Below are 23869 nucleotides of genomic sequence, written 5' to 3'. Positions count from 1 at the left end.
GAGTGAAGTGTTGGCTTAAAGGAGAAAACTCCAGTTTGACAAATCTGACCCAAACCAGAATCACTGGTCTGGAAGGTATACACTCATAGAGAACCTTGCTTTTCTGGAAGAAGCTCCAACACTCTCCCTTAGAGAGAATCTGAGAGGAAGACCACGTGCAACCTGCTCTGCCCCTGGAGGTGGCCTGCACAGCCCCTGCTCCAAGCTAGGGAGAAGCTTGACCTTTGTAATGAGGTGCTGCCACACACCCATACACCACATCCTGCTGCCCCAGCATATGGGCCATGAATCATTCACAAAGCTTCTGAATCAATTATTCATCCAAACCAAAGACCAAACACTTTGCTAATTGTCCAGGAAGAGGGGGGAGAGGGGAAAAGAGCCTGATTGAAAAGAAAAAGAAATCTGTGACATGCAAACAATTGGCCATATTAACACATCATTTATTTTAAACAAAAAAACAACAAACATGCAAACAGAAAATAGACTCCTCTAAGTTAACTGGCTAAGTGATGTGGGCTACCTCTGCAACAGGAAGGGAGAAACACACCAGCCTCCTCAGAGTCCTGATCAAAGGACCCCACTCCATGTCATCCAGTTTTCTTTTCTTTTTTTTTTCTTTTTTTTTTTTTTATTTTTGTTTTGTTTTGTTTTGAGATGAAGTTCTGCTCTGTTGCCCAGGCTGGAGTGCAATGGAGCAATGTCGGCTCACTGTAACCTCTGCCTCACAGGTTCAAGTGATTCTACTGCCTCAGCCTCCTGAGTAGCTGGGATCACAGGTACGCGCCATCACGCCAGGGTAATTTTTTGTATTTTTAGTAGAGATGGGGTTTCACCGTGTTGGCCAGGCTGGTCTCAAACTCCTGACCTCAGGTGATGGACCCGCCTTGGCCTCCCAAAGTGCTGGGATTACAGGCATGAGCCACCATGCCCTGCTATTTTTCTACCTTCAGCCTCAGTCCCACAGCTGGACTAAGAGCTTAGAACCCATACTCTCACTGCTCCTGGGCCTAAGGTTTGGTTATAACCTAGATTCTTATGCCTGCCACCTGGGCTCAAGAGCAGTAAACACACCCTGGGCAAAGTATAAGTGAACATGCAGGATAAGGCGTAAACTGGGCTCATGGTTCCCATACCTCCCGCCCTGCCCAGCTCCATGGACAGATTTGCATAGAACCCTGCTTTTCACCTCTCACTCATCTCGCATTTGCTGGGCATCTGTTATGGGTCTAAGAACATATACACAAGTCACCCTAGAGAACAGGGAAAGGAGAACACGACCCCTGCCCTCAATCTCAGTGAAGAAACAAGAGGGCCACAAGAATAACACAGAGGGGACACAAATGCCTGCTGATAGAGGGAAAATGCAGATAAGTGCTAAGTGGGTACAGATGAAGGGAGCTAGCACCCTAGGAAGCCAAGTCTTAGACTGGTTCCCACACAACAGAACATCATGGCATGGATTGGTAAAAGGCAGAAAGGATACGAACGGAAAAGACAGGGAAATCCCATTCTGGAGCAGTTTATCCAAATAAGTTATGGTTTCTCTGAAGGAAGGAAAAGTCTTTTAAATTCTTTCAGCAAAATCATTGATAAAGCAAGCATGCTGCAAAGGAAACACCATTGCCACACAGTTCACATTCAAGAGTTCTCCTTAGGAGAATATATGGTATGGAAAATGAGTATGAAATATAGATGCAGATGTACTTTGATGTAACCTCAGGCAGGAATAAATACAACACATACGCAGGCACGCATACAAACAGATCATAAACCATAAGCCTGTGCCTTCCTTCTTCAAAAGCTGCAAAATTTCTGATTATTCTTATTTCTTATTCTTTCTCTTCTCTTCCATTTTACCTCTCCAGCCCAGCAGCTCCTGGAAACACCATCAAATTTTAATGGGCTCTCTTCTCTGCAGCACCCACAGCCTGAATATAGACAACTGCATATGGTGCCCCTCATGACTCCTGCCACTGGCCAGCAGAAGGGATGGGAGGAAGATAGACAGGTAAAGGTACCAGCTACAATAAAGTTACCAGACATTTTCACATGTGCCATTCCATTTAGTCTCTTCAATGGTTCTGTAAGCTAGTATTGCTATCTAATTTTAAATTAAGACTCAAGAATATTAAACAACTAGTGCTGCAGTCACACCACCAATAAGGACCACTACCAGGATTCGACCAATTTGGGTCTAGGTGGGCTTTCCACCACAACACACCATTTTTCACTGGAATCAACTGAGTTTCACAGTCAAACTATCAGCTACACATAAGTATTAAAAATCTACTATATACTCAGCATCAAATTTAGTGCTGTATGTATATGGATGTTTACAAGCCTGCAAAAAAGTTATGTTAGTTCATTTTCACACTGCTGATAAAGACATACCTGAAACTGGGAACAAAAAGACGTTTAATTAGACTTATAGTTCCACATGGCTGGGGAGGCCTCAGAATCATGACGGGAGGTGAAAGGCACTTCTTACATGGCGGCAGCAAGAGAAAAATGAGGAAGAAGCAAAAGTGGAAACCCCTGAAAAACCCATCAGATCTTGTGAGATGTATTCACTATAACGAGAATAGCACAGCAAAGCCTAGCCCTCATGATTCAATTACCTCCCCCTGGGTCTATCCCACAACATGTGGGAATTGTGGGAGATACAATTCAAGCTGAGATTTGGGTGGGGACACAGCCAAACCATATCATTCCACCCTGCTCCCTCCAAATCTCATATCCTCACATTTCAAAACTAACGATGCCTTCCCAACAGTCCCTCAAAGTCTAGTTCATTTCAGCATTAACCCAAAAGTCCACAGTCCAAAGTCTTATCTGAGGCAAGGCAAGTCCCTTCCACCTATGAGCCTGTAAAATCAAAAGCAAGCTAGTTACTTCCCAGATACAATGGAGGTACAGGGTATTGGGGGAATACAGCCATTTCACATGGGAAAAATTGGCCAAAACAAAAGGGTTGCAGGGCCCATGCAAATTCGATATCCAGTGGGGCAGTCAAATTTTAAAGCTGCAAATGATCTCCTTTGACTCCGGGTCTCACATCCAGGTCACACCAATGCAAAAGGTAGGTTCCCATGGTCTTGGGCAGCTCCACCCATGTGGCTTTGTGAGGAACAGTCTCCCTCCTGGCTGCTTTCATACGCTGGCATTGAGTGTCTGTGGCTTTTCCAGGTGCACAGTGCAAGCTGCCAGTGGATCTACCATTCTGGGGTCTGGAGGACGGTGGCCCTCTTCTCACAGTTCCACTAGGCAGTGCCCCAGTAGGAACTCCATGTGAGCACTCCAACCCCACATTTCCCTTCCACACTGCCCTAGCAGAGGTTCTCCATGAGGGCCCTGCCCCTGCAGCAAACTTCTGCCTGGGCATCCAGGCATTTCTATACATCTTCTGAAATCTAGGTGGAGGTTCCCAAACCTCAGTTCTTGACTTCTGTGTACCCTCAGACTCAATACCATGTGGAAGCTGCCAAGGCTTGGGGCTTCCACCCTCTGAAGACACAGCCTAAGCTGTATATTGGCCCCTTTCAGCCATGGCTGGAGCAGCTGGGACACAGGGCATCAAGTCCCTAGACTGCACACAGCACAGGGACCCTAGGCCCAGCCCACAACACCACTTTTTCCTCCTGGGCCTCCGGGCCTGTGATGGGAGGGGCTGCCCTGAAGGTCTCTGACATGGCCTGGAGACATTTTCCCCATGGTCTTGGGCATTAACATTAGGCTCCTTGCTACTTATGCAAATTTCTGCAGCCAGCATGAATTTCTCCTCAAAAATGGGTTTTTCTTCTCTACTGCATTGTCAGGCTGCAAATTTTCTGAACTTTTATGCTCTGTTTACCTTTTAAAATAGAATGCTTTTAACAGCACCAAAGTCACCTTTTGAATGCTTTGCTGCTAAGAAATTTCTTCCACCAGATACCCTAAATCTTCTCTCTCAAGTTCAAAGTTCCACGAATCTCTAGGGCAGGGGCAATATGCCACCAGTCTGTTTGCGAAAACATAACAAGAGCCACCTTGCTCCAGTTCCCAACAAGTTCCTCATCTCCACCTGAGACCACCTCATCCTGGACCTTATTGTCCATATCACTATCAGCATTTTTGTCAAAGCCATTCAACAAGTCTCTAGGAGATTCCAAACTTTCTCACATTTTTCTGTCTTCTTCTGAGCCCTCCAAACTGTTCCAACCTCTGCCTGTTATCCAATTCCAAAGTCACTTCCACATTTTCAGGTATCTTTTCAGCAACACCCCTTTCCTGGTACCAATTTACTGCATTAGTTCGTTTTCATGCTGCTGATAAAAACATACCTGAAACTGGAAACAACAAGAGGTTTAATTAGACTTACAATTCCACTTGGCTAGGGAGGCCTCAGAATCATGGCAGGAGGCAAAAGTCACTTCTTACATGGCAGCAGGAAGAGAAAAATGAGGAAGAAGCAAAAGTGGAAGCCCCTGATAAACCCATCAGATCTCATAAGACTTATTCACTATCACGAGAACAGCATGAGAAAGACCAGCCCCCATGATTCAATTACCTCCCCCGGGTCCCTCCCACAACACGTGGGAATTGTGGGAGATAAAATTCAAGGTGAGATTTGGGTAGGAACACAACCAAACCATATCAGAAGTGGAAAGATGGGGAGTAAAATGAAACAGATAAAAAATAGTCTCCACCACAAGAGTTTGATAATCCAGTAGATAATTATTAAAAAACTGATTTATAAGATATACTGATCAATACAGAAAGAAATACAGAAGAAAAATGAAGAAACAGTAATAAAGTCTAATAAATAGCAAATAAAAGAATGGAATAAAAACAAAAACAAACCATTTATTACAACAAGTATTAATGTGTTATATTCTCTCAAAAGAGGAAGACTCAGATAAGTAATTGGAAAGCAACACAAACAACATAGAACTATCATGAGATTTTGATTATATAAGTAGGAAGGCATGGGAAGGAAGTAAGGAACTAGAAAGGAAATAAAGTGGATCTATTTACTGAAGCCACATTTAGAACCAGAACTGGAATGAGAATTCAAAAAAGAATAGAGAGAGAAAAAGAAGACCATATATATCAGCCAAGCATTTTGTTCACAGCCAGTTGATACTGTGCCTTAAAGATATAGCCCTACTTTAATATTATCAAGTGAGTGTAGCTATTCAATTATACTTTAAAACCTGTTATCAAGATAAATTAAGCTATAAATACAGATCAAAGATGAAGTGATTCCAGGACTCTAAAGCTCACTGTAATAGACTGAATGTTTGTATATCCCCAAAATCCATATGTTGAAACCTAATCCCCAATGTGATATTTGGAGATTCCGCCTTTAGAAGGTATTAGGTCATGAGGACTCTGCTCTTATATGGGATTAGTGTCCTTGTAAAAGAGACACCAGAGAGCTCCCTCACCCCTTCGACCATGTGCGAACACAGACAGCTGTTCAGGAGCCAGGAAAGGGGCCTTTGCCAGGCACTGAATCTGCTTTGATCATAGACTTCTCAGTCTCCAGACTGTTGAGAAATAAATGTCTGTTGTTTATAAGCCACCTGGTCTATGATACTTTTGATACAGCTGCCCAAATGGACTGAGAAATTAACTCAAGATTTAGTATGTTCTAGAAGCTAGCACAATCCAGTACAAGTAGCAACAGATTGAAAATACAAGGACAACAACTTCATCCCAGCTAGAGTAAGTTTTTTGTGGGAGATAGAGTAACCCAGAGAATGTATTTGTTCATTATATGCTTCCCCTTCCTCATCAATAAACTAGAAAATAGTAACAGATACCACTGTTGAAAATCTACTATGTACAGAGCACTGTTTCAAATGCTCAACATATATCATACCCCCCAGTTTAGCCTCATAAAATACTCAGAAATACCCTGAATCCTTCATTTCCCAATAAGGAAATTGAGGCTGAGAGGTTAAATAACTTGCTCATTGTCACAAAGCCAGAAGCAGACTTCAAATACAGAACTATGTCATGCCAGAGTCTTTGTTCCTTGCATCTTGCCAGGCTGTCCTGTGTTGTAACTCTAGCCTATTGTTAATAGGCTAAATGGACAATATTTCTAAAATGATTTCAAGATCAGAATGATATAGAAAAACCAATATCTATTGTTCTCTTAATCCCCTTCAATAGAAGCCATTTTTCCAGTAACTAAAACCAAGTAGTAAATTTTATATTCCCCTGGATGGATTTTGACATCCAGACCAGCAGATACATCCTTTCACTTTTGTTAATTAAGATGCATCGGGGGTAAAAAACAAAAAATTCAGACCATGCAGCCACTAGATACTCAAATTAGGAAGGCAGTGTAGCATCATGGTCAGAAACCTAAGCTCTGGACACAGCTTCCTCACTGGAATCCTGACCCCACCAACTATTAGCAGCATGATATGGGGAAATTACTGAACCACCGAAGCCCTGGTTTCCTCATCTAGCAGTGATTATAATAGTGCCCACCTCACACGGATGTTGCCAAGAATTTTTTTAAATGCTTTGAAATGTTTAATGCAGTGATTAGCACTGAACACCAGCTATTAATTAGGTCCACAGTCCTGAATAACTAGGTAATCTCAGCTCTTTTTTCCATTCTTACCCTCCCTGCCTCCTGACCTAGCATCCCTGCAACAAAGGTCAATTTCTGAATTAAGGAGCCCTTTTCCAGAATTGTACATTGGAAATATCAAGGAGGCTGAAAAATTTGGACAACTGCTTTCTGAAACTCCTTTCCTTAGGGCTATGAACCTAAGACCAAACTGGCCTTTTTCCATGGAAAAGGATAGCTCCCCTAGATCCAATCATGCCACATAGAAGGCATGTCATAAACTGCAACAAGGGGCAACATAATTAGCATCCTCAAGGACCACTCCAATCTATGGCCACAATAATAAATCCTTCTCCAAAGACTCATGACAACCATTTATTTACTACTGACTCTATTTGTTGTAGCAGTACCCAGTTCATAACTAAACTTCTGACTTCTCAACCTTCTTTGTGCAGGCTGAAGATAGAAAAGAAATTAGTAAATGAAAGGCTGGTTTTCCCTCTGAAACTGGCTCCTGATCCTCTGTTTTACTAGACTATAGAGTTTAGAATTTGACAAATGTTAACCAGTAGTGATATCCAGGTCAACACGGACATTTTATAAATAGCCTCAGCTGGCTGACTACCTCTAGGTTTTGCTATCTTGAAGAGGACAAAAATAAGCATCACAAAAAAAAATGAAATACACTAATTGTTTCTCATTCTTATCTTCAAAGCTTGATCAAGAGAGGTGGCAAAATCAGTTCAATGGCTACTTACACCAGCATCTAGTGTGTCAACAGCTGCTGCATTAGGGCAAAGTGAAACCACATTCCCATTGATCTTCCATCTCTTCCCTATTCTCTACTGCTGTCCCTCCTACTGCTCACCGCTAGGCCTTATACATGGGAACCATTCAATGAAAGGAGGATAGATGGACAGATAGAAAGCTGATTGTACAGAGTAGAGCACATTTATTTCCAGTTTTTTCTTCTGATCAAATGATGTCAAGCTCAAATGAAAATCATCTACCCATATATACTATCTACACATCAGACTTAAAGTTCCTTGGGGCCAGGTATCTTATTATTTATCTTCATAGCCTCAATACTTAGCAAAATGTTTTGTACACACATAGCAAATATTTCTTGACTCAGTGGATGTTAATAATAATTACAAGAAAACATTTATTATATATCTCCTATGCATCTGACAATTTATATTCACATAGACAATTAAGAGATAATTACTGTCCTCCAAAATTGATGCTGTCCTTTCCACAGAGTAAGGCTGTTGCTAGAAGGCAGCTGCCCAATTAGGGATTAGGTCTCCCAGTCTCACCTGCAACTATGCTGAGCCACATGGCAGCTCCTTGTCAATGGGATGTGACTAGACATAATGTGTATCAGTTCTATACCAATACATTTAAGGAGTATGCCTTATTCTTACTCTCTCTTTCTACTTCTCTTGAAGGGTCATAAACCATGAGATCATAGAGGACAGCAGAGCTACCAGATAGAAGGAGCCTGGGTCTCTACATCACCAAGTGGAGGGAAGCCAGGAGCACTGTTCAGAACAGCCTGTTCAAAGAGCAAGAGAGAAACCTACTATGTTAACCCATTGAAATTTGGGGGGTTATTTATTAGAGCATCCAGCCCTGCTCAATCTAATACATACATCTTGCAAGAGAGGTATTTTAGATTTTAAAAATGAGACTCCTAGAGCCTGGACCAGCCAACCCGGAACAAGGTCTATACTGGTCATATTGTTCCCAGCTGCCTTAGGACCACACATACACATACATTCTACTCCAATTAGATTGCACTTTTTTAAAAAAGGAAAGATACCATTTATTTACAATTATTTCACTTTATCCACAATTTCCCACACAAACATTAAATATAAAAAAATAAAACCACCACTTGGGAACGCAAGTGTCTTCTTTCATAGCCTGGTTGAGGGAGAAGCATAAGCCCTCTCACTTTATGAAAAGGAAAATAGTTAGGAATAATGCCTGAGAAACAGCTCTGCATGAGCAGCCTAACTCATACCAGTGCGGGGTGGTGGGGCCTCAATGGCAAAGAGACTTAGGGTGTCACCTACTGGGGACAGCATGGCTTCCCAAAAGGATGACAGCTGCTTGCTCCCAACTCCCCAACCTCCACTACCAAATACCAAAAATCAAATATGGGCCACATATCTCATGAGCTCCAATTAGACTGTTCTGTTCACAAGCGAAGCATTGTATCTAACTTCTACTTCTCCTTTCCCCGTCACCTCTACACAAAACTGAAGACCAGCTTGACTAAAATCAGGCGTTAGCAACAGCCAAAACCCTGATTCCACATTCCAACTAGAGACAAGAGTATGGGGCATACATTGCAGTTCTGAGCCTCATCTCCTTTTTTCATATCAATGGGTTAGTTACACTGAACTAGCAATTCTCATTCTTTCAAGTGTGAGGCTCTCTTTTTAATGTCAAAAATTCAAGACCAACCCCATCCCTTGGAGGAGTTATTTCAATTACTATAGCCCCTTAACAACATGGTTAAATAATTGTTATTACCCAGAGTCATTCCTTTCTCTATGTAGATGGAGACATTGAGACTTAACAGAACCTGGGTCACTTGCCTACAGCTACAGAACTAGTAAACAGCAGAGCAAAGATATGAATTCAGGTTTGCTTGTCTATGAAGCCCAAATTGTTAACCACTATGCTATATTTCATAAATTTAAAAAGAAAACAATACTATTTATTCAACAATACTTTTAGATGTATTTGTATTTTATAAATCACAACAGCATCCACACACTACAAAATATACTATATTACATATTTGTGGGAAACTTTATTCAGGAAGCAGCCAGTGCTTGTAGGTGATTTCTTGTTGCTTAGAGTTCAGACCAGTCACAGCTGGGGGGAGTGGAAATCATTGGAAGTTCCTCCTCCTTTATTTGCAGTACAAACTTTGACCTGATCAGATTCCCAGTAGGGAGATCCCACCCTAAACTTGAATTTGTTTATTGGAGAAGAAGGACTGGAGGTCAGAGTCTCATAGACAAAGTTCTAACAAGGTCTTGGTCAGAATGAGTCTCTCACAACACCACAACCACAACACCACGGACCTACCACCCTCTGTGGCATCTACCCCAAACTCCCCAAGTCTTGTATTTCAGAACAGAATGTAAAACGAAAACAGGGAAGGATTAGGGAGACTAAGAAAAGGGTAACAGAAGAGCCGGGAGGAAGAAGCTACAACGTTAAAGAGCTGGCTGCACTCATCTGAAGAAGGGATGTGGGATGGAAGCGGGCAGGGGAAAAGACCGGGGTAAGCATTTACTCCCTTCCCATCTCTATCACCAGAGTCCATATGTGAAGAATCCATCTCGGTGACCTGTCTCCAGAACAGAGAATACAACACTTACTTGGAAAGAGAACTGGGATTCTCTATTTCCCTTTTCCAAATGAGTGGGTAGAACGTAACTCACAGAACACTTTGAGCTCCCCACTGGAAGAATGTAAGGGCTTCTAAATCACAAAATGTTATATTTACAGTGGTTATTAACCAGAGTTCAGTTAGGATCCAGATTCAGCATCATGATGTGTCATGGGCTTTGGGAAGGGAAAAGAGAAACATCCCATAAACAAGCATGTGGGTTGGCTTGATCCTTTTGACTATTGTTCTATCAGAAAAATTAAAATCATAATAATCATACAGCAATGTTCTCAGCAAAGCATTTTTAAAATAATTTCTCTGCTGAATATAAAAAATAAAAGCCCACACACTCATCAATTCTTACCCATTATTTGAATCAGTAGGAGATGCTCAGAGTATAATCTCAGAGGGCCAGGGACTATGTCTCTACTCTGGGCAGGTTAACAAATCTTTAACATGTGCTAGGCTAGATTGTAAGGTCTATAGACTGGGTTTTGGTACAGCTCCAATAGGTTAAACAAAATTATAGTTGAGGGCTGATGTTGGAAGGAGGAGGCAAGAGGGAAGAAAGGGACTCTGAGGACTTTAATCCTATGTCCCTAATTCTGAGGAGACATGAAGTCATTTGGGCAACTTGTTCTATCTTTTTCTCTGCAAACATCATGCCTCTGCTACAAATCTGTTCACTTTCCTGTTTCAAACCATTCAATGGCCTCCCACTGAACATGCCTGGACATGCCAATGAGGCCCTGAAAGATGTGGTCCCTGCCTGCTTTCCAACCCCTCTTAGATTACAATCACTGTGGGCCCCTCCAGCCTACTTTTTTGTTTCTCAGACCTGCAATGGCCTCCCCCATCTCTAGCCCTGCACAGCTGCCCTACCCTCTGCCTGGAACCCTCCTCCTCCTGTCCCCTTCCCTCTTCTCATCTCATCTTAGCTAAATGCGACTCAGCCTTCAGGTCTCAAATTAGGTTAGGGTCCCAGTGAAAAGTTCTCCTAGCACCCTAACTCTTCTTCTATGCAGCACATTATACACTATTAAATTAAAGTAAATATCTGTCTTCTCTGCTGGACAGCAAGCTGTGAGTAAAGGCTGTATCTCCATCCAGTGCAGCGTCCCTAGCAGTCAGCACAATGTTTGAACACAGGATGTGCTCAACTAATACTGGCTGCCTCTATACTTCCTTCCCTCCTGTCTTCTCCTGACTCTGTCCATTTTCCCCCACACCATAGTTCAGAGCTTCATATATGGGTATTAGGGATGCTTAGCCCTGAGTGGGCTTCTTTCTGGTTGTCTCTCCCTCACCCAGAGTTTTGACTAAGATTCAACAGCAAAGATAACCCAAACCAGGTCAGTTTCAGTTCTATTTCAGATTGAACTCTCCATGGCTAGTCATGCCGACCTGGACTATGTAAGGACTCTCCAAGGCCAGCTGGGCCCCAGAGGGCTGGTGGGGAGGTGGTGAGATGCAGGGACCCCCATCTGTAAATTGTACATTGTAAACGATTTACAGTGATATAAATTGGTTCTGATGCATCTGACATGTGAAGCCGCCACACTTATCACTCTGCCTCCTAGTTACTGTCCCGGTGTTGGAGGCCAGGGAGAAAAACCATGGCCCTGAGCCCTCTTCCTAAATGTTCTGTCACCAAGGCCCAGGCAACTGACAGAAGAGTGGCAGCCAAGAAGGAAGGAAATGAAAGACAAGAGGGAAGAAGTCAGACCTCAGGCTTCTTTTCAGCCCCTCCTCTATGCAAGGGCTCTGCCTAGACATTCCTCCTGGAGGAGAGAGGGCATTGTCAGCCTTCCTGGGTCACATCCAGATGTGGGCGGACAGGGGCTGACCCTTCTGGCCTGTGTATGTGTTGTGAGAAGTGGAGAGGATAGAAGACAAAGAAAGAGAAGACCAAAAAAATGGAATTCTAGAAAATGTAACATTTTCCTTGTTAGTAAAGTTTAAAATAAATGCCTTTGTTTCAACTTTTTCTCTTGGAACTTCTTTGTTGTTCTTATGGGTAATGACTGTAGCAGGATTTGACTAATTTTGATAAAATTAGATATACTGCTGAAAGGAAATAAGATATATCCTATGTGCAATATGTAGTAAACTTCTCTCCTGAGGCAAAATTATAACTAATGGAAAATTTTAAATTTGCCATAGTTTTAAAATTTGCAATAGGTTTCAGTGAAATTTGTTTCTGTGGTTGCAAGTTTTATAGAGATAAATGACCATTCTTAATGAGGTCTACAGAACCACAGTATTTTGAGTACTTTCAATTTTTATATGCTGGTTTTTTTCAAGGCATTCAGGGTGCTTTATATGTATTTTAACATTTATCTTTATAATATCACTGTCCTGGAGGGAAGGTATTATTGTTCACTGATTTGGTATTTTGCTTTATTGTTTTGCAAAACACTTTGGCGGTGGAGGCTGTGCTGTACACTAGATATAGCAAGGGCTTTAGAATTGTTGATAATAGAATTAAAGTGCCAATCTCTCCCCTTAGGAACTGTTTGACCTTGGGCAAGTGACTTCGCCTCTTTGAGTTCTGGTTTCCTCATCTGTAAAATGGAGATAATATCAGTATTGCCTTATGTCTCTATATTTAAAATAATATGTCCAAGTGCCAATATAGTATACAAAGCCTTCTGCATTTAAAATAAGACATGAGCTTCTGGTTAAATGGGAGCTGTCATTACCAACATCATCACTATCCTATTTGCTTGTCATGAAACCTGGTGGAGGTAGCCCCAGCAGGTTTTACCTTCACTTCATAAACGAAGTTTCATAAAGGAAAGCCAAGCTGAGATGGGTTACATTATCACCAGTATGACAGAAAGAATGTACGTCAGGATCAGGACCAGAAGCCAGAGCCCCCAAGTCATTCGGTCCATGAGATTAAACTCTGTTTCCATGTGAGTTGCACATATATATTCCAGCCAAATAATAGAAACTCTTATTTTTTAATACCTCCAGGTTCATGTCCTAAATACAACCAAAAAGCAGCAGATTCTCATCGCCAGGGGTAGTAAGGCATAGCTGCAACAGAGTGCTAGATTTGGAATTACAAAGGATCCAAGCCCCAGCTCACCACACACCATCTAAAAGACCCTGGACAAGTTACTTAGCAACATGCACCTTAGTCTTCTCTTCTGTGAAAAAAACAATAAGGAAGGGAAAGTTAGGCAAATTTATTATTCTCCTAGATCTAAAATTCAGTGATTGAGCTTTAGTAACCTTAGCCTTACCTTGTCTTCATATGTTTCTCTTTCAAACCAGCGCACCCTCATTTTCCTCTCAACATTGGCGCTGCCCCCCTTGCCCCTTCCCTTTGGTAACCACTCTGCACTCACTATATCTGCTATTTCCTGACTTCAATGACACATACATTAAATAGTGCTGTTGCATTTTCACATTTCACACCAACACAGTTATACTTAACTGTGGACTATATTTACAACACAGACACAAGTGCACAAATTTCTACCCAAAGGAGGAGACATATTTCAACCACAGAACAGAAATGTAAACAGTTCCTTTAATTCTCAATTCTTGTAAATCTATGGAATTCCCATTTATGCCATATCCACCTCTGCTTTGAAGACATACCTGGGAATTTTCACCCCACCTCCCTCTTTCACATACACTCACGCAAAGCACAAGAATGCACGCGTTTAACTGCCTTCAAATAAGAGCTCCAGGTCCAGGAGAGTGGTCTGACTTAGAAAGCACCTTGCCATTTCTTTCCCTGTATCACCCTGAATGAATGCAAATCCAGGAGACAAAAAAAGTCCCAAACCAAATCACTCAGGGATTTTGAAGCTTTCTTCACTCCCTCTGGCTTTTCCTCCTCTTTGGTGATATCAAAGCCAATTCAGGCCCCACTCAGTTCTGTCCGTACGGAGCTTCTGTCAATGGGTGAGAGTGGCAAGAAGAAGCCTTTCAGGAAAGAGAAACCATCCCAACACCAGTGTCTTACATCTGGAACACAGTGGATATTCAATATGTATCTGTTGAGTGAACCAATGGTGTATCTCAATCTAGAAAAAAAGACGGGAGTGCATACATGAGAAAAAATTCCCTCCCACCCAAGGCACAATCCCATCTCAGCTGCCCATCAACTACTAACTGGCACTCTCACTCAGAGTCTCCCTGAAGGAACTGGGTTTATCAGCAGCACAGAGCTAAGAAGAGATCTTTGAGCTTCACATTTTGCCTTTTGCCCACCTCTCCCCAGAATCAAAATCCTATACTCCAACCTTATATTTTCCATCATTCGCCCATCTGGGGGGAAATGCAATTGGAACAGAAATAATTTTCTGATAAAAGGAGATACTGCAAGTGGCAGTTGTACTCCCCAATGTGGAACGAGAAATACACAAAAAGTCAGAGGAGGAGGTGGAGGTCTGTCAGAGGAGCAGCCAGCAACGATGCTGAGAGGAAGAACTGAAAAGCGGTAAGGCTTCCAGGCTTGCAGACCTCCCCAACATCAGCATTAATAAAGCTGATGCCAGCTTTAGTGCCTAGCATTAAGGCACTAAGTAAATATCTGGTCATCTACCAGCTCAGCTGAGAATCTCTGAGTCCCTTGCCTCATTCCACTCAGCCTCTGTTTCCCCATCTCCTAAATAACAAGTTCTCACGTCTCCTCCCTCTACCCATTCTGCCCTTGCTCCCCATCTGCCTCCTTCACTTGCCCAGAACGGTAAGGACAAGTAAAAGACAGGTCTGTGAGATCCCGCCAGGCTCACTGGCCTGACGATGCTATATAAATACCCAGTGATATCATACTATTACCACAGGGATTTAAATTGGGCTGGGGGCCCGAGGACTGCTTTCACAACTCTTCCCCCACATTCTCAGCCCCAGAGAGACAGTGCTCCCAGAGGAAAACTCTGCTTTCCTCGATCTTTAGCTGCTCAGGAAACTCTTGTATTAGGGCAGCCTCCTTACAGAAAACCCTCTAAAAATACCTATCAATATATATTTAGCTCGAGATAGCGTCTTCCTACCAACAGGCTTCAGGCTAAATCATCCTGCATGTGCCACTGGTGAGAAGCTGGATGAGGACGGCAGCTCCCAGCTTTCCTGCGGCACTCCCTGGCTCTCCTCTCTCCTGCTCCCTTTTCCTCTGCCTCCCCTCGTTCTGCTTGGCTCTGCACATCCTCCCAAACTGCAGCTAAGGAGGTAGAGATGGCTCCAGACTCTTCTCCATGGCTTTCCTCAGAGTTGATTCCAGGGTAACAAAGAAAAACGAGTTGAGCCACATCCAGAGCAGACTCAGAGCAAAACAGTGCACCCCCTGCTCAAAGCCTTCGGTGGCTCCCCACTGCCCTCTGGTTAAAGTACAGACTCCTCAGAATGGCCTAGACTGGCCCCTGCTGACCTCTGCAGGTCTCTCCCCATGCCACCCGTCAGGCTTCCAGAAGTGTCCTGTGGTCTGTCTGTGTGCCTCTCTCCATGCGACACCCGCACAGGGCATTTGTGCATAGCATTCTTTCTACCAGAAAGGCTCTTCTCCTTCCCCGCCCAGCTGAGTCCCATATGTCCATCCTTTACACTTGTTTAAATGTGACTTCTTTCAAGAAACTTTCCCCAGTGCCCCAGGGCTAGGCTGGACACCCTTACAGGTTCTCATGTTGCGTGGCCCCAGCCCCCACCACCGTGGAAGACACTAGGCCCCATTCCACCCACACCAAACACAGTACCCAGCACACGGTGAGTATTCAGCAATAGCTCTTGAGGGGCCTCCTGGGGCCCGGGGTGATGATCTTGGCAGAGGAAGGAGGAAGAGCCAGGCACAGACACACCTGCCCCTCCCCAGAGTCTACACCATGTCCTCCACAGTAAAGGGAAGAGCCAACGCAGGTCACCTCCCACACAAGGCTGGCAAAACTCAGGAAAGAGCATATTTTGAGCTGATTTGGGGGGTTTTGTACGAAAATAGACATTATTACCAACACTCAAGACTAGCTCTGTAATGTCACCAATACTTAAACATACAATGGAAAATAAAGACTTCCTAGATGGAAAGGGATAACACGCTTTTCTCTATTTGGCCCGAACCCTAAGAGGAACAAAGGAAATAGGGAAAGGAGACTAAATTGTTCCAGTAGCACAGAACAGCTGGTGCCATCGCTGAGCCTAAGACAGTGACATCACTTGGCCTAGGGAAGGTGCCCAGGTGCTAAAGGCAAACAGGTCTAGGTTCAAATTCTGACTTTACCTTATACCAACCATTTGGATTTGGACAAGTTACTTAAATTGTCTGTGCCTTGGCTTCTTCATCTGTAAAATGGGACTGGGTAATAGTCAAGCCTAATGATTCTCATCTCCTGGTACCATTTTTAGGATTAGAAATCGTGTGTGTGTGTGTGTGTGTGTGTGTGTGTGTGTGTGTCTAGTCTTTGGCATATGGTTCAATAAATGGCCATTTTTATTATATGGTAAATGCCAGGTGATGTGATACCCCTGCTTTCTCCTTATCCACCCTTCCAACCCCCATCCCATCCACAGCCACTTCAATGAGGTTACGTCTTCAATATGCAGCTCTGACTCTGCCCTCATCACCCAGGAAGCAATTCTCAGGAGGTAACACTGACAACCTGGTAAATAATCACAAATGACTGGAATCCCAATATTGCTTAATGGCCTAGAAATTGAGCTCCCAGCTTTCATTTTCCTAATAGAGTGACCAGAATATGAGCAGCCTGGAAGAGGTAGAGATGAGAGAGACATAGACACTGCCTGGCTCAGCCAGGCCAAGGGGGAAGGCTGGGAACAGACAACCCCTCTCTACCCGAGCCCCAGCCTTCCCCCAGCACTCATTTTTGTATCCTATAGACAAGAGAATCTGGGGACAGGCCAATAATTCAATTCAATCAGCATTTACTGAGTACCAACTATATGCCAGGCACTGGGCATATGGAGATGAGTGGGCATCTAAGGCACAGTCCTCGCCTTCATTTCTCTGTTGTTACCCATGGTTTAGGAGTGCCCTTGACTCTCATCCTCCCTTCTCATCTGCCCATCTATATTTTTATAACTTACTCAAGACAAATGTGTAGTAGTGACTTCAACTAATTTGGCATTCTCCAGGTGGCCTGACAAGTGTTTAGAAATTGCCTGAGTTGTTCGCAATGCAAGAGAGATCCCAAGTTCTGTAAGATAAGAATGTATTAAAAGAATGGCAAATTCCACTGTCTTTTAGCAGGTGGGAAAATACAATAATGTCTATGTCTCTCGGTCCCAGCATTTCCTTCTGCCTTCAACAACCCTCTACTAGTTTCACTGAATTAATGAATAGGTGAGTGAATGAGTGAACAAACAAGCCAATTAATGAAGAAATCAGCTGAAACTCTGATCCACTCTCTACACATCAAACCATGCTATGCTGACAGTTAAAGTGGCATGCCTTCTTTACCACAGAGAGAAGTATCAGGATGGACACATGGGGCCCCTGTCCCCTTCAACTCACATGTGAAGCCCCACTTTTGAGAGTGAACATTTGCCTGATTATGCCCCTCTCTGAGCTCACCCCACACTGTCTCACAGGGACTAAAGGAACCTGCAACCACAGAGCCTTAGAAACATGGGGCCCTTGGGGTTTGTGAAGTAACTGACAGAATGGGGAAAAGTGAGTCAAAGAAGGAACCTGGAGCCAGGAGATGTGGGCTCAAGTACTGAATCTAATGCCTACTAGCAATTCATGTGCCCTTTCTGATTCTCAGTTTCTTCATCTGTAAAATGAGGCTAACAAGGTCTTTACTATGGCATTATGAGGACAAGATGAAGCAATGAACATAAATGCACTTTCTGAACCATGCACACCCTCAACTTATAGGCCAAAGAATATGAAAGTTTAGGAGGTCACAGGTCACAGGCAGAATGTGGTTGCCCAGGCCCCCCAACTAGTCATCTCTTAGCAAAGGTCAGTAAGAGTAGGTCTTACACCGAGCCAGCTGACTGACACCTCAGCACCCACTTCCCTCCTGTCAGCACTGAGAGCTGAGAAGTTGTGCAGCCTCAGCCCCGAGGCACTGTGTCATGCTCCAGCACCTGTCATTCCTCCTGTGCACAGGGGAAAATAGGAGGTGACACCTGGAGATGAGGTGGGAAGGAAGAGCTGTCAGCAGGGACTGCTGTGGGTGCAGGTGTCAGGAAGACAAACGAGGATACCGGGTGGCCTGGAAAGGAGGCTGCACAGGGCAGGGGTCAAAACACCAGCCCCGGATCAAAGGGCACCATTCTGACTCCTGCATCTGCCATTAACAGGCAGGAGAGATCTTAGACGAATAACTTACCCTCTTCGAGTACCAGATGACTCATCTCTAAAGTCCGCTTGCCTGCCTCCCTGGTTGGTATCACATGTCATTGAATCTACAACCCCAACAATTGTATGATGACCCATAATTTTATGTAGCACTAAGAAAGGAAAACATGCTGTCAATTAAACTATATCATGCCATTATTGTAAGACACAGGCTGATTTCAGCAGTGTCCCAGCATGAAAAACGTGCATCTTAGAGCCACACAGTGTGGTAGATGAGAGCACCATGTGACTGTAAGACTAAATATGATCATCCATTCCTGTGGGATAGAACCGCAACCCTCAGCCCCTCAGCGGGGATCTCAAGAGGACCAAGCTCTTTGCCTGGAGCACATTCACCCGTGAATTGAGGAGAGAGCAAGGGAATGGTCCCTGCTGGGAAGAGGGCTAAGCAGCGGGTCTGGAGGAGGAACAGGAGCAAAGTCCTGTGAGTTCAGGTGGAAATCAGGGGCCTGCAAAGGCAATCCACAAAGCCAGGGACACCTGAAGATCCACTAAGAAGGGAAGATGTGAGGGATGGGAAAAAGAGCACAGAGAGGACAACTGACTCAGCCAAGCTCAGCACCTGCACCGACTCTTGAACACCCTCTGGACACGCATGCAAGGACCCAGGGGCCCTTCTTGGTTGTGCTGACAAAAGAACCCTACGGGTCCCTATGAATCTGCTGCTTCAACAACCATGTAGCAACCGTTATTTGCAGAGAGATTAACATCTACTGTAAGTCTCCTCTCATGCAGTCAAACAGTCCAGTTTCTCCACCTCCTCTCAGCCATCATAGTTCCCAGACCCCACACCAGAACAGCTGTATTCTCCTCCAGAAGTACTTCTTCAACCTTGTAAAATGCCTCGTAAAATGCAACATCCAAAAGACGTACATTGGAGCACCTTTAATAATTATTTATCACAGCAAAAAACAGAATCCAAGTGTCAAGTAATTGCAAAAATGAGAAGCAAGATGTGTACATCTCCTTAACAAACTGCTGATCAATCATTATAGATTTTTACCAAAATATGCAATAACATGTAATGTGCTCATACTATATTAGGAAAAAGCAGCAAAATTACAAGCCCTTAAAAGACAGCTTGCTTAGCATTGAAGGCCTGGAAAGAAATACCCCAAAATAATCCGGAATTTTTCTGAATCAGTGAATTATTTTTTTTCTTCTTTTGATTTTTCTGTATTTTCCATATTTCTTTAATGAACATATAATCATTTAAATAAAAATAAATGGACTAGACAAGAAATTTCAAATGGATTCTGCCACATATAGAGCTGAGCAGGACCAAGAATTTACATAAACTTATTATATATACATTACAATACTTTTCTTCTTTTTGTTTTTTATTCTTCTGTAGTGACTTGTACACTTTTCTTCTAGATAGAATCATAACATTTCTAAATGATTCAGATTCTCATACAGGCCTCTTCTAACACAGCACATATTATTTATTTTAGGGACATTTAAAACATTACCCAATATACTTCTGTAATACTATGTAGAAACTATATCTTCATATACTAACTCATATTTAAAATGTAGTAGAATTTTCTTTTAGAAAAAATAACCTCCAGAAAATTCTTTTGTAAGGCAACAGATATTTTTAAACATGAATAGTCATCCCTGTCTATTTATCCATTTCCCATATTGAGGGGCTGGCTGCTTACATGCTTACGTGCTTCCATTTACATATTCCAGTCCATTACATCTTCAGTGTTTTCTCTTTCATGTAATCCCAATGGTGTAAAGGTTAAAAAATAAGAATATTTTGTCTATTCCACAAGACAAAAAACAGATGCAATCATTCCCAAGCCCTTACCCTTCCTTCTAAGAGACTTTACCTACCTTCGTCATTCCTCTGACTCCTCCCTGGAAAACAATTCCTCTTTTCTCCTCTCTCCTTTTGGTCAATCACGTAGTAGCTAATTTTTCCCCTTCCCTGTCATTCTAAGTCACTCTCTTCTTCATGGGTTTGAACTCTGTCTGCCAAGCAGTTGGGTAAGGGAATTTCCAGACCACATCACTCGCTGCCACATCTACACAGGACCACTCCCCAGTGCCCAACCCTGCAGGCACCGAGAGCCACCTGACACAAAGACCAACAGGAAGCCACAAAAGTCCAGGAAGGCCTGCCCATCACACCATTCCCAAGGCCAACACATTTGCTGCCAACGGCACTCGGTCAACCCAGCGTCCTCATACTATATTCATTTCCAAAAGAATGATTTATCAAATATTTAACTAAATGTACTGCCATCATATATGCTGCAGTGACACTGGGTCAATCCCAATGTGCTATGGCCATATTAATTTCCACAAATGATTTATCCAACATTTTAATATGATTCGATTTTATACTATTAATAAACCTGCAAATCATAAAAAATTCTGTTATCAGAACACAAGTCTCAATCATCAGTTCAGAAAATATGGCTGGGGTCTTCTCCAGCACCCCAAAGAAGCTGCATTTGACTGCATCTTTTGGCCCATCTAGGCGGTGCCTCCCCGGCTGGGGTAAACTGCTTGCTTTGGTGAAAAGGCTTATTGGGAAAAGTCACCCTCCCCAGAGAAGTGGGTGTTTAGCCACTGAGCCAAGCACAGAATGGAAAACCAGAAGTGGCAGCTTTCAGACCTGGCTGAGAGTCCCACGGCCTCTGCTTAACACCACAAGCATCTCCACACAGTACTCATCCTGCTCTTGAGGTGGCTGACCTATGGTCCAGCACCCTGGGGAATCTTAGCCCCGAACTTTTTCTTCTGCCCCTACTCTACAGATTGCTGTCTTTCCACACCAGGTTCCCTGCCCCCAGCCACTTCATGACACCAACCCCCTTCACACACACACATACACACACACACACACACACACACACACACACAAAGTGGACTTACCCACTGAGGACCACGATGAAGTCCATGACATTCCAGCCATTGCGGAGGTATGAACCCTTATGGAAGATGAACCCCAGGGCCACAATTTTGATCCCAGCTTCAAAGCAAAAGATTCCAATGAAATAAGGTTCTGTCTTTTCCTGTGGGGATGAGGAGCAGAAACACCAGTGAGAAGAGGACTGTGCTTTATGAGACACAGGTAAAGGCACAGCCTGGCCCTTCCTGGATGTCTGTGCTGGGTCTACCCATGTGTAGGTGGGAAGCAAGGGTGCTAAGGGACCCTTGCAGGCTGTCTGTGACTCAGGAGTGCACGGGGCAAGGGGGAACCAGCTGTAGAAATGGACGATGTAAGGGTCACACCTAGGGGATAGACTTTCTTCCCAGGAAGGTCCCTGATGGCCCTGGCTTTGCCCTGAAGGAGTTTGCTGTTCTTCACATAAGGTAGAAGCTTGAAGGTCGTCATCTCATGTACACACGTGGATTTTAGGCAATTTGTCTGTTCTTTTTAGGGGGAATACATTAGATGTGTGACTCATTTCTTTAAGGAGAATAAGGACGTAAGCATTGGGAAGTTCATAACCACAAATACACACAAGCACTGAGCATCCTTCATCGTCTCCCCTCTACTCCCCACCTCTTCCTCTCGTGTCAGAAGCCCCTTAGGAAAGAGGAGGGAAGAAAATGGGCCTGTGCCTGCCCTTTCTTCTTCCCTGGCTGCCACGCAGCACAGACACGGTGTCTGTAATCTCTTATTTTCTGTGTGAATCCCCATGGGGTCTGTCATTAACTTGTCCCCCAGCAAAGAGCAAACCCCTCCCAGAACTCACAGGCAGGAAGGGAATGGGAGAGTGATAAAGCAGAGAAGAAGAAACCAAGAAAGACAAAAGGGGGCAAGGTGAGAAGGAGGGGAAGCACATACCAGTCTTCGGGACATGGGGGTCTTGTCATCCTCAGGAAGATGCTGCTCCAGGGCCAGGACGATGCAGTTGGCAATGATGGTGGCCAGGATCATGTACTCAAATGGCGTGGGAAAGCGGAGTTAAGGAACAAATTCACCAGAGAGGGGCACAGCCTCCAAGATGGCCATGCCCATAAACACACAAGCTCTATCAATCCGCATTTTGTCTGTGCAGTTTGCATGATTTTTATTTGTAAATAGGCAGGCAGGACAGAGGATGGTCCTTAGCATGTGAAACCAAAAACATTTTTGCCTGGTCTCTGAACACAAAGCATCTTCTCCATAAAAACAATGTATGTAGCCAATACATAATATAGTTGGGCATATGACAGACACTCCAGCTACTGAGTGAATTCAATAACAAATCCAGTAACCAAGGCTGAAAATGGAAGGGGGAAGAAAGAAGGAAGTCACATAATTAATGCCATAGCAGACCCCCTGTTCTCCCCAGTCTTCAAACCACTGGACTGGGTAACAACGCTTGTGCACAGATCCAGATGCTGCAATCTGTTGCTCTCCTGGGCTCACAACTGGAGTCCCCTCTTCCAGAATCTCTGCACCACTGAGTAACAGAAGATCCCCTGGAAAAGAAACAATTCTCTCCATGTGAGCTTCCTTCTATTTTAAAATTCCTCTCAGCAATGTACTTCTGGGGGAAAGAGAGGCTTGCTTTGTTCCACCTTATTTTCTCCTAAGCGTCTGCATCTATACGAAACAGATACTGATGACAAATCTGAATCCTGGACAGCAAAGTCCAGTCCTGTAAGAACCACACTACAATGAATGAATGCAGGCTTTTTTCTGTTAGATGTTTTTGAAAACAGGTGAGGTGCTCCCTGTGCCTTTTTAAAAACAGGACTATGACTCAGGTGCCAACATCCTGACCCCTGCAGGAAGGTTTTGCCACACGCTCCAAGGGATGTGGGAAGGACTGCCAGAAGAGAAAGAGGGAATCACCAGCTCCCAGCACTGTCATTCTGCATGTTGGGATTTCATTCTGTGATTACTGTTAGGACAAACACAAGTTAGCTACTGCAACTGCTCTTGCTGAGCAACCTGTGCTCTAGAAGATTCTGGAATCCAGGCAGAAGAGAGGAGCAATAGATCTGGCAAAGTGGACGGAAGGAAAGGGGCTGTTCTTCTCTCCACACATACCCAGACAGGCTGTGTAGGGTGCAGGGCCTGGAACCCTCTTGTGGAGTTCAGGAGGGCAAATCACAGCTATCCCTGCAATGGCCCCCATCCTGCCAGGCTATCTGTGGCAATAACACAATGTTAAGTTGGCACCCAGGGTATCTCTGGGGAGGGCAGGGCAGAGGGCTTGGGGCAGTGTGTGCAATGAGATGTGAGCTGCTCACCAGTTGCTCTGCTCTGGGTGCTGGCATGCAGGGCTGCAGGGCTGAGATGCTGGCTGTGTGTGAGCCCCGAGTCCTTCTCTTAATCCTCATTTGGCAGTGCCTTCTCCTCCCCCACCACCATGCATCCCTGAGTCACACTGGAGAGTCACACTCACTCGCCAGCAGCTGACCGCCATCCTTCCTTCCCACGCACTTTCAACACTCACACAGCATACAGACACCAGAGACCACTCCACGGGCCTCTGCTGCCCTGAGGCTCAGCCACTGGAACTAAAAACAGACCCGGCCTCAGGAGACCTCAGAGCCTGTCCACTGCCTCCACGCCCCACTGCGCCTGCTTAAA

General features: G+C 44.1%; 1 protein-coding gene across 12 annotated transcripts in view; it reads right to left on the bottom strand.

Annotated features, from left to right (window-relative positions):
- The window catches only part of LOC105484537 (calcium voltage-gated channel subunit alpha1 E), a 492953-nt gene that overhangs the window by 276203 nt on the left and 192881 nt on the right, over positions 1-23869 (bottom strand). For all 12 annotated transcript variants that reach the window (XM_071076614.1, XM_071076570.1, XM_071076587.1 and 9 more), the window contains 2 exons: positions 22130-22236; positions 21211-21350 (listed from right to left, as the gene is read on the bottom strand). In XM_071076614.1, coding sequence (XP_070932715.1) covers positions 21211-21350; positions 22130-22236 — 247 coding nt within the window. The remainder of the gene's footprint in view (positions 1-21210; positions 21351-22129; positions 22237-23869) is intronic.

This window comes from Macaca nemestrina, chromosome 1, assembly GCF_043159975.1.
Source record: "Macaca nemestrina isolate mMacNem1 chromosome 1, mMacNem.hap1, whole genome shotgun sequence".
NCBI lineage: Eukaryota > Metazoa > Chordata > Mammalia > Primates > Cercopithecidae > Macaca > Macaca nemestrina.
Note: the sequence above shows the minus strand (reverse complement) of the source record. Positions and strands in the feature narration are given on the sequence as shown.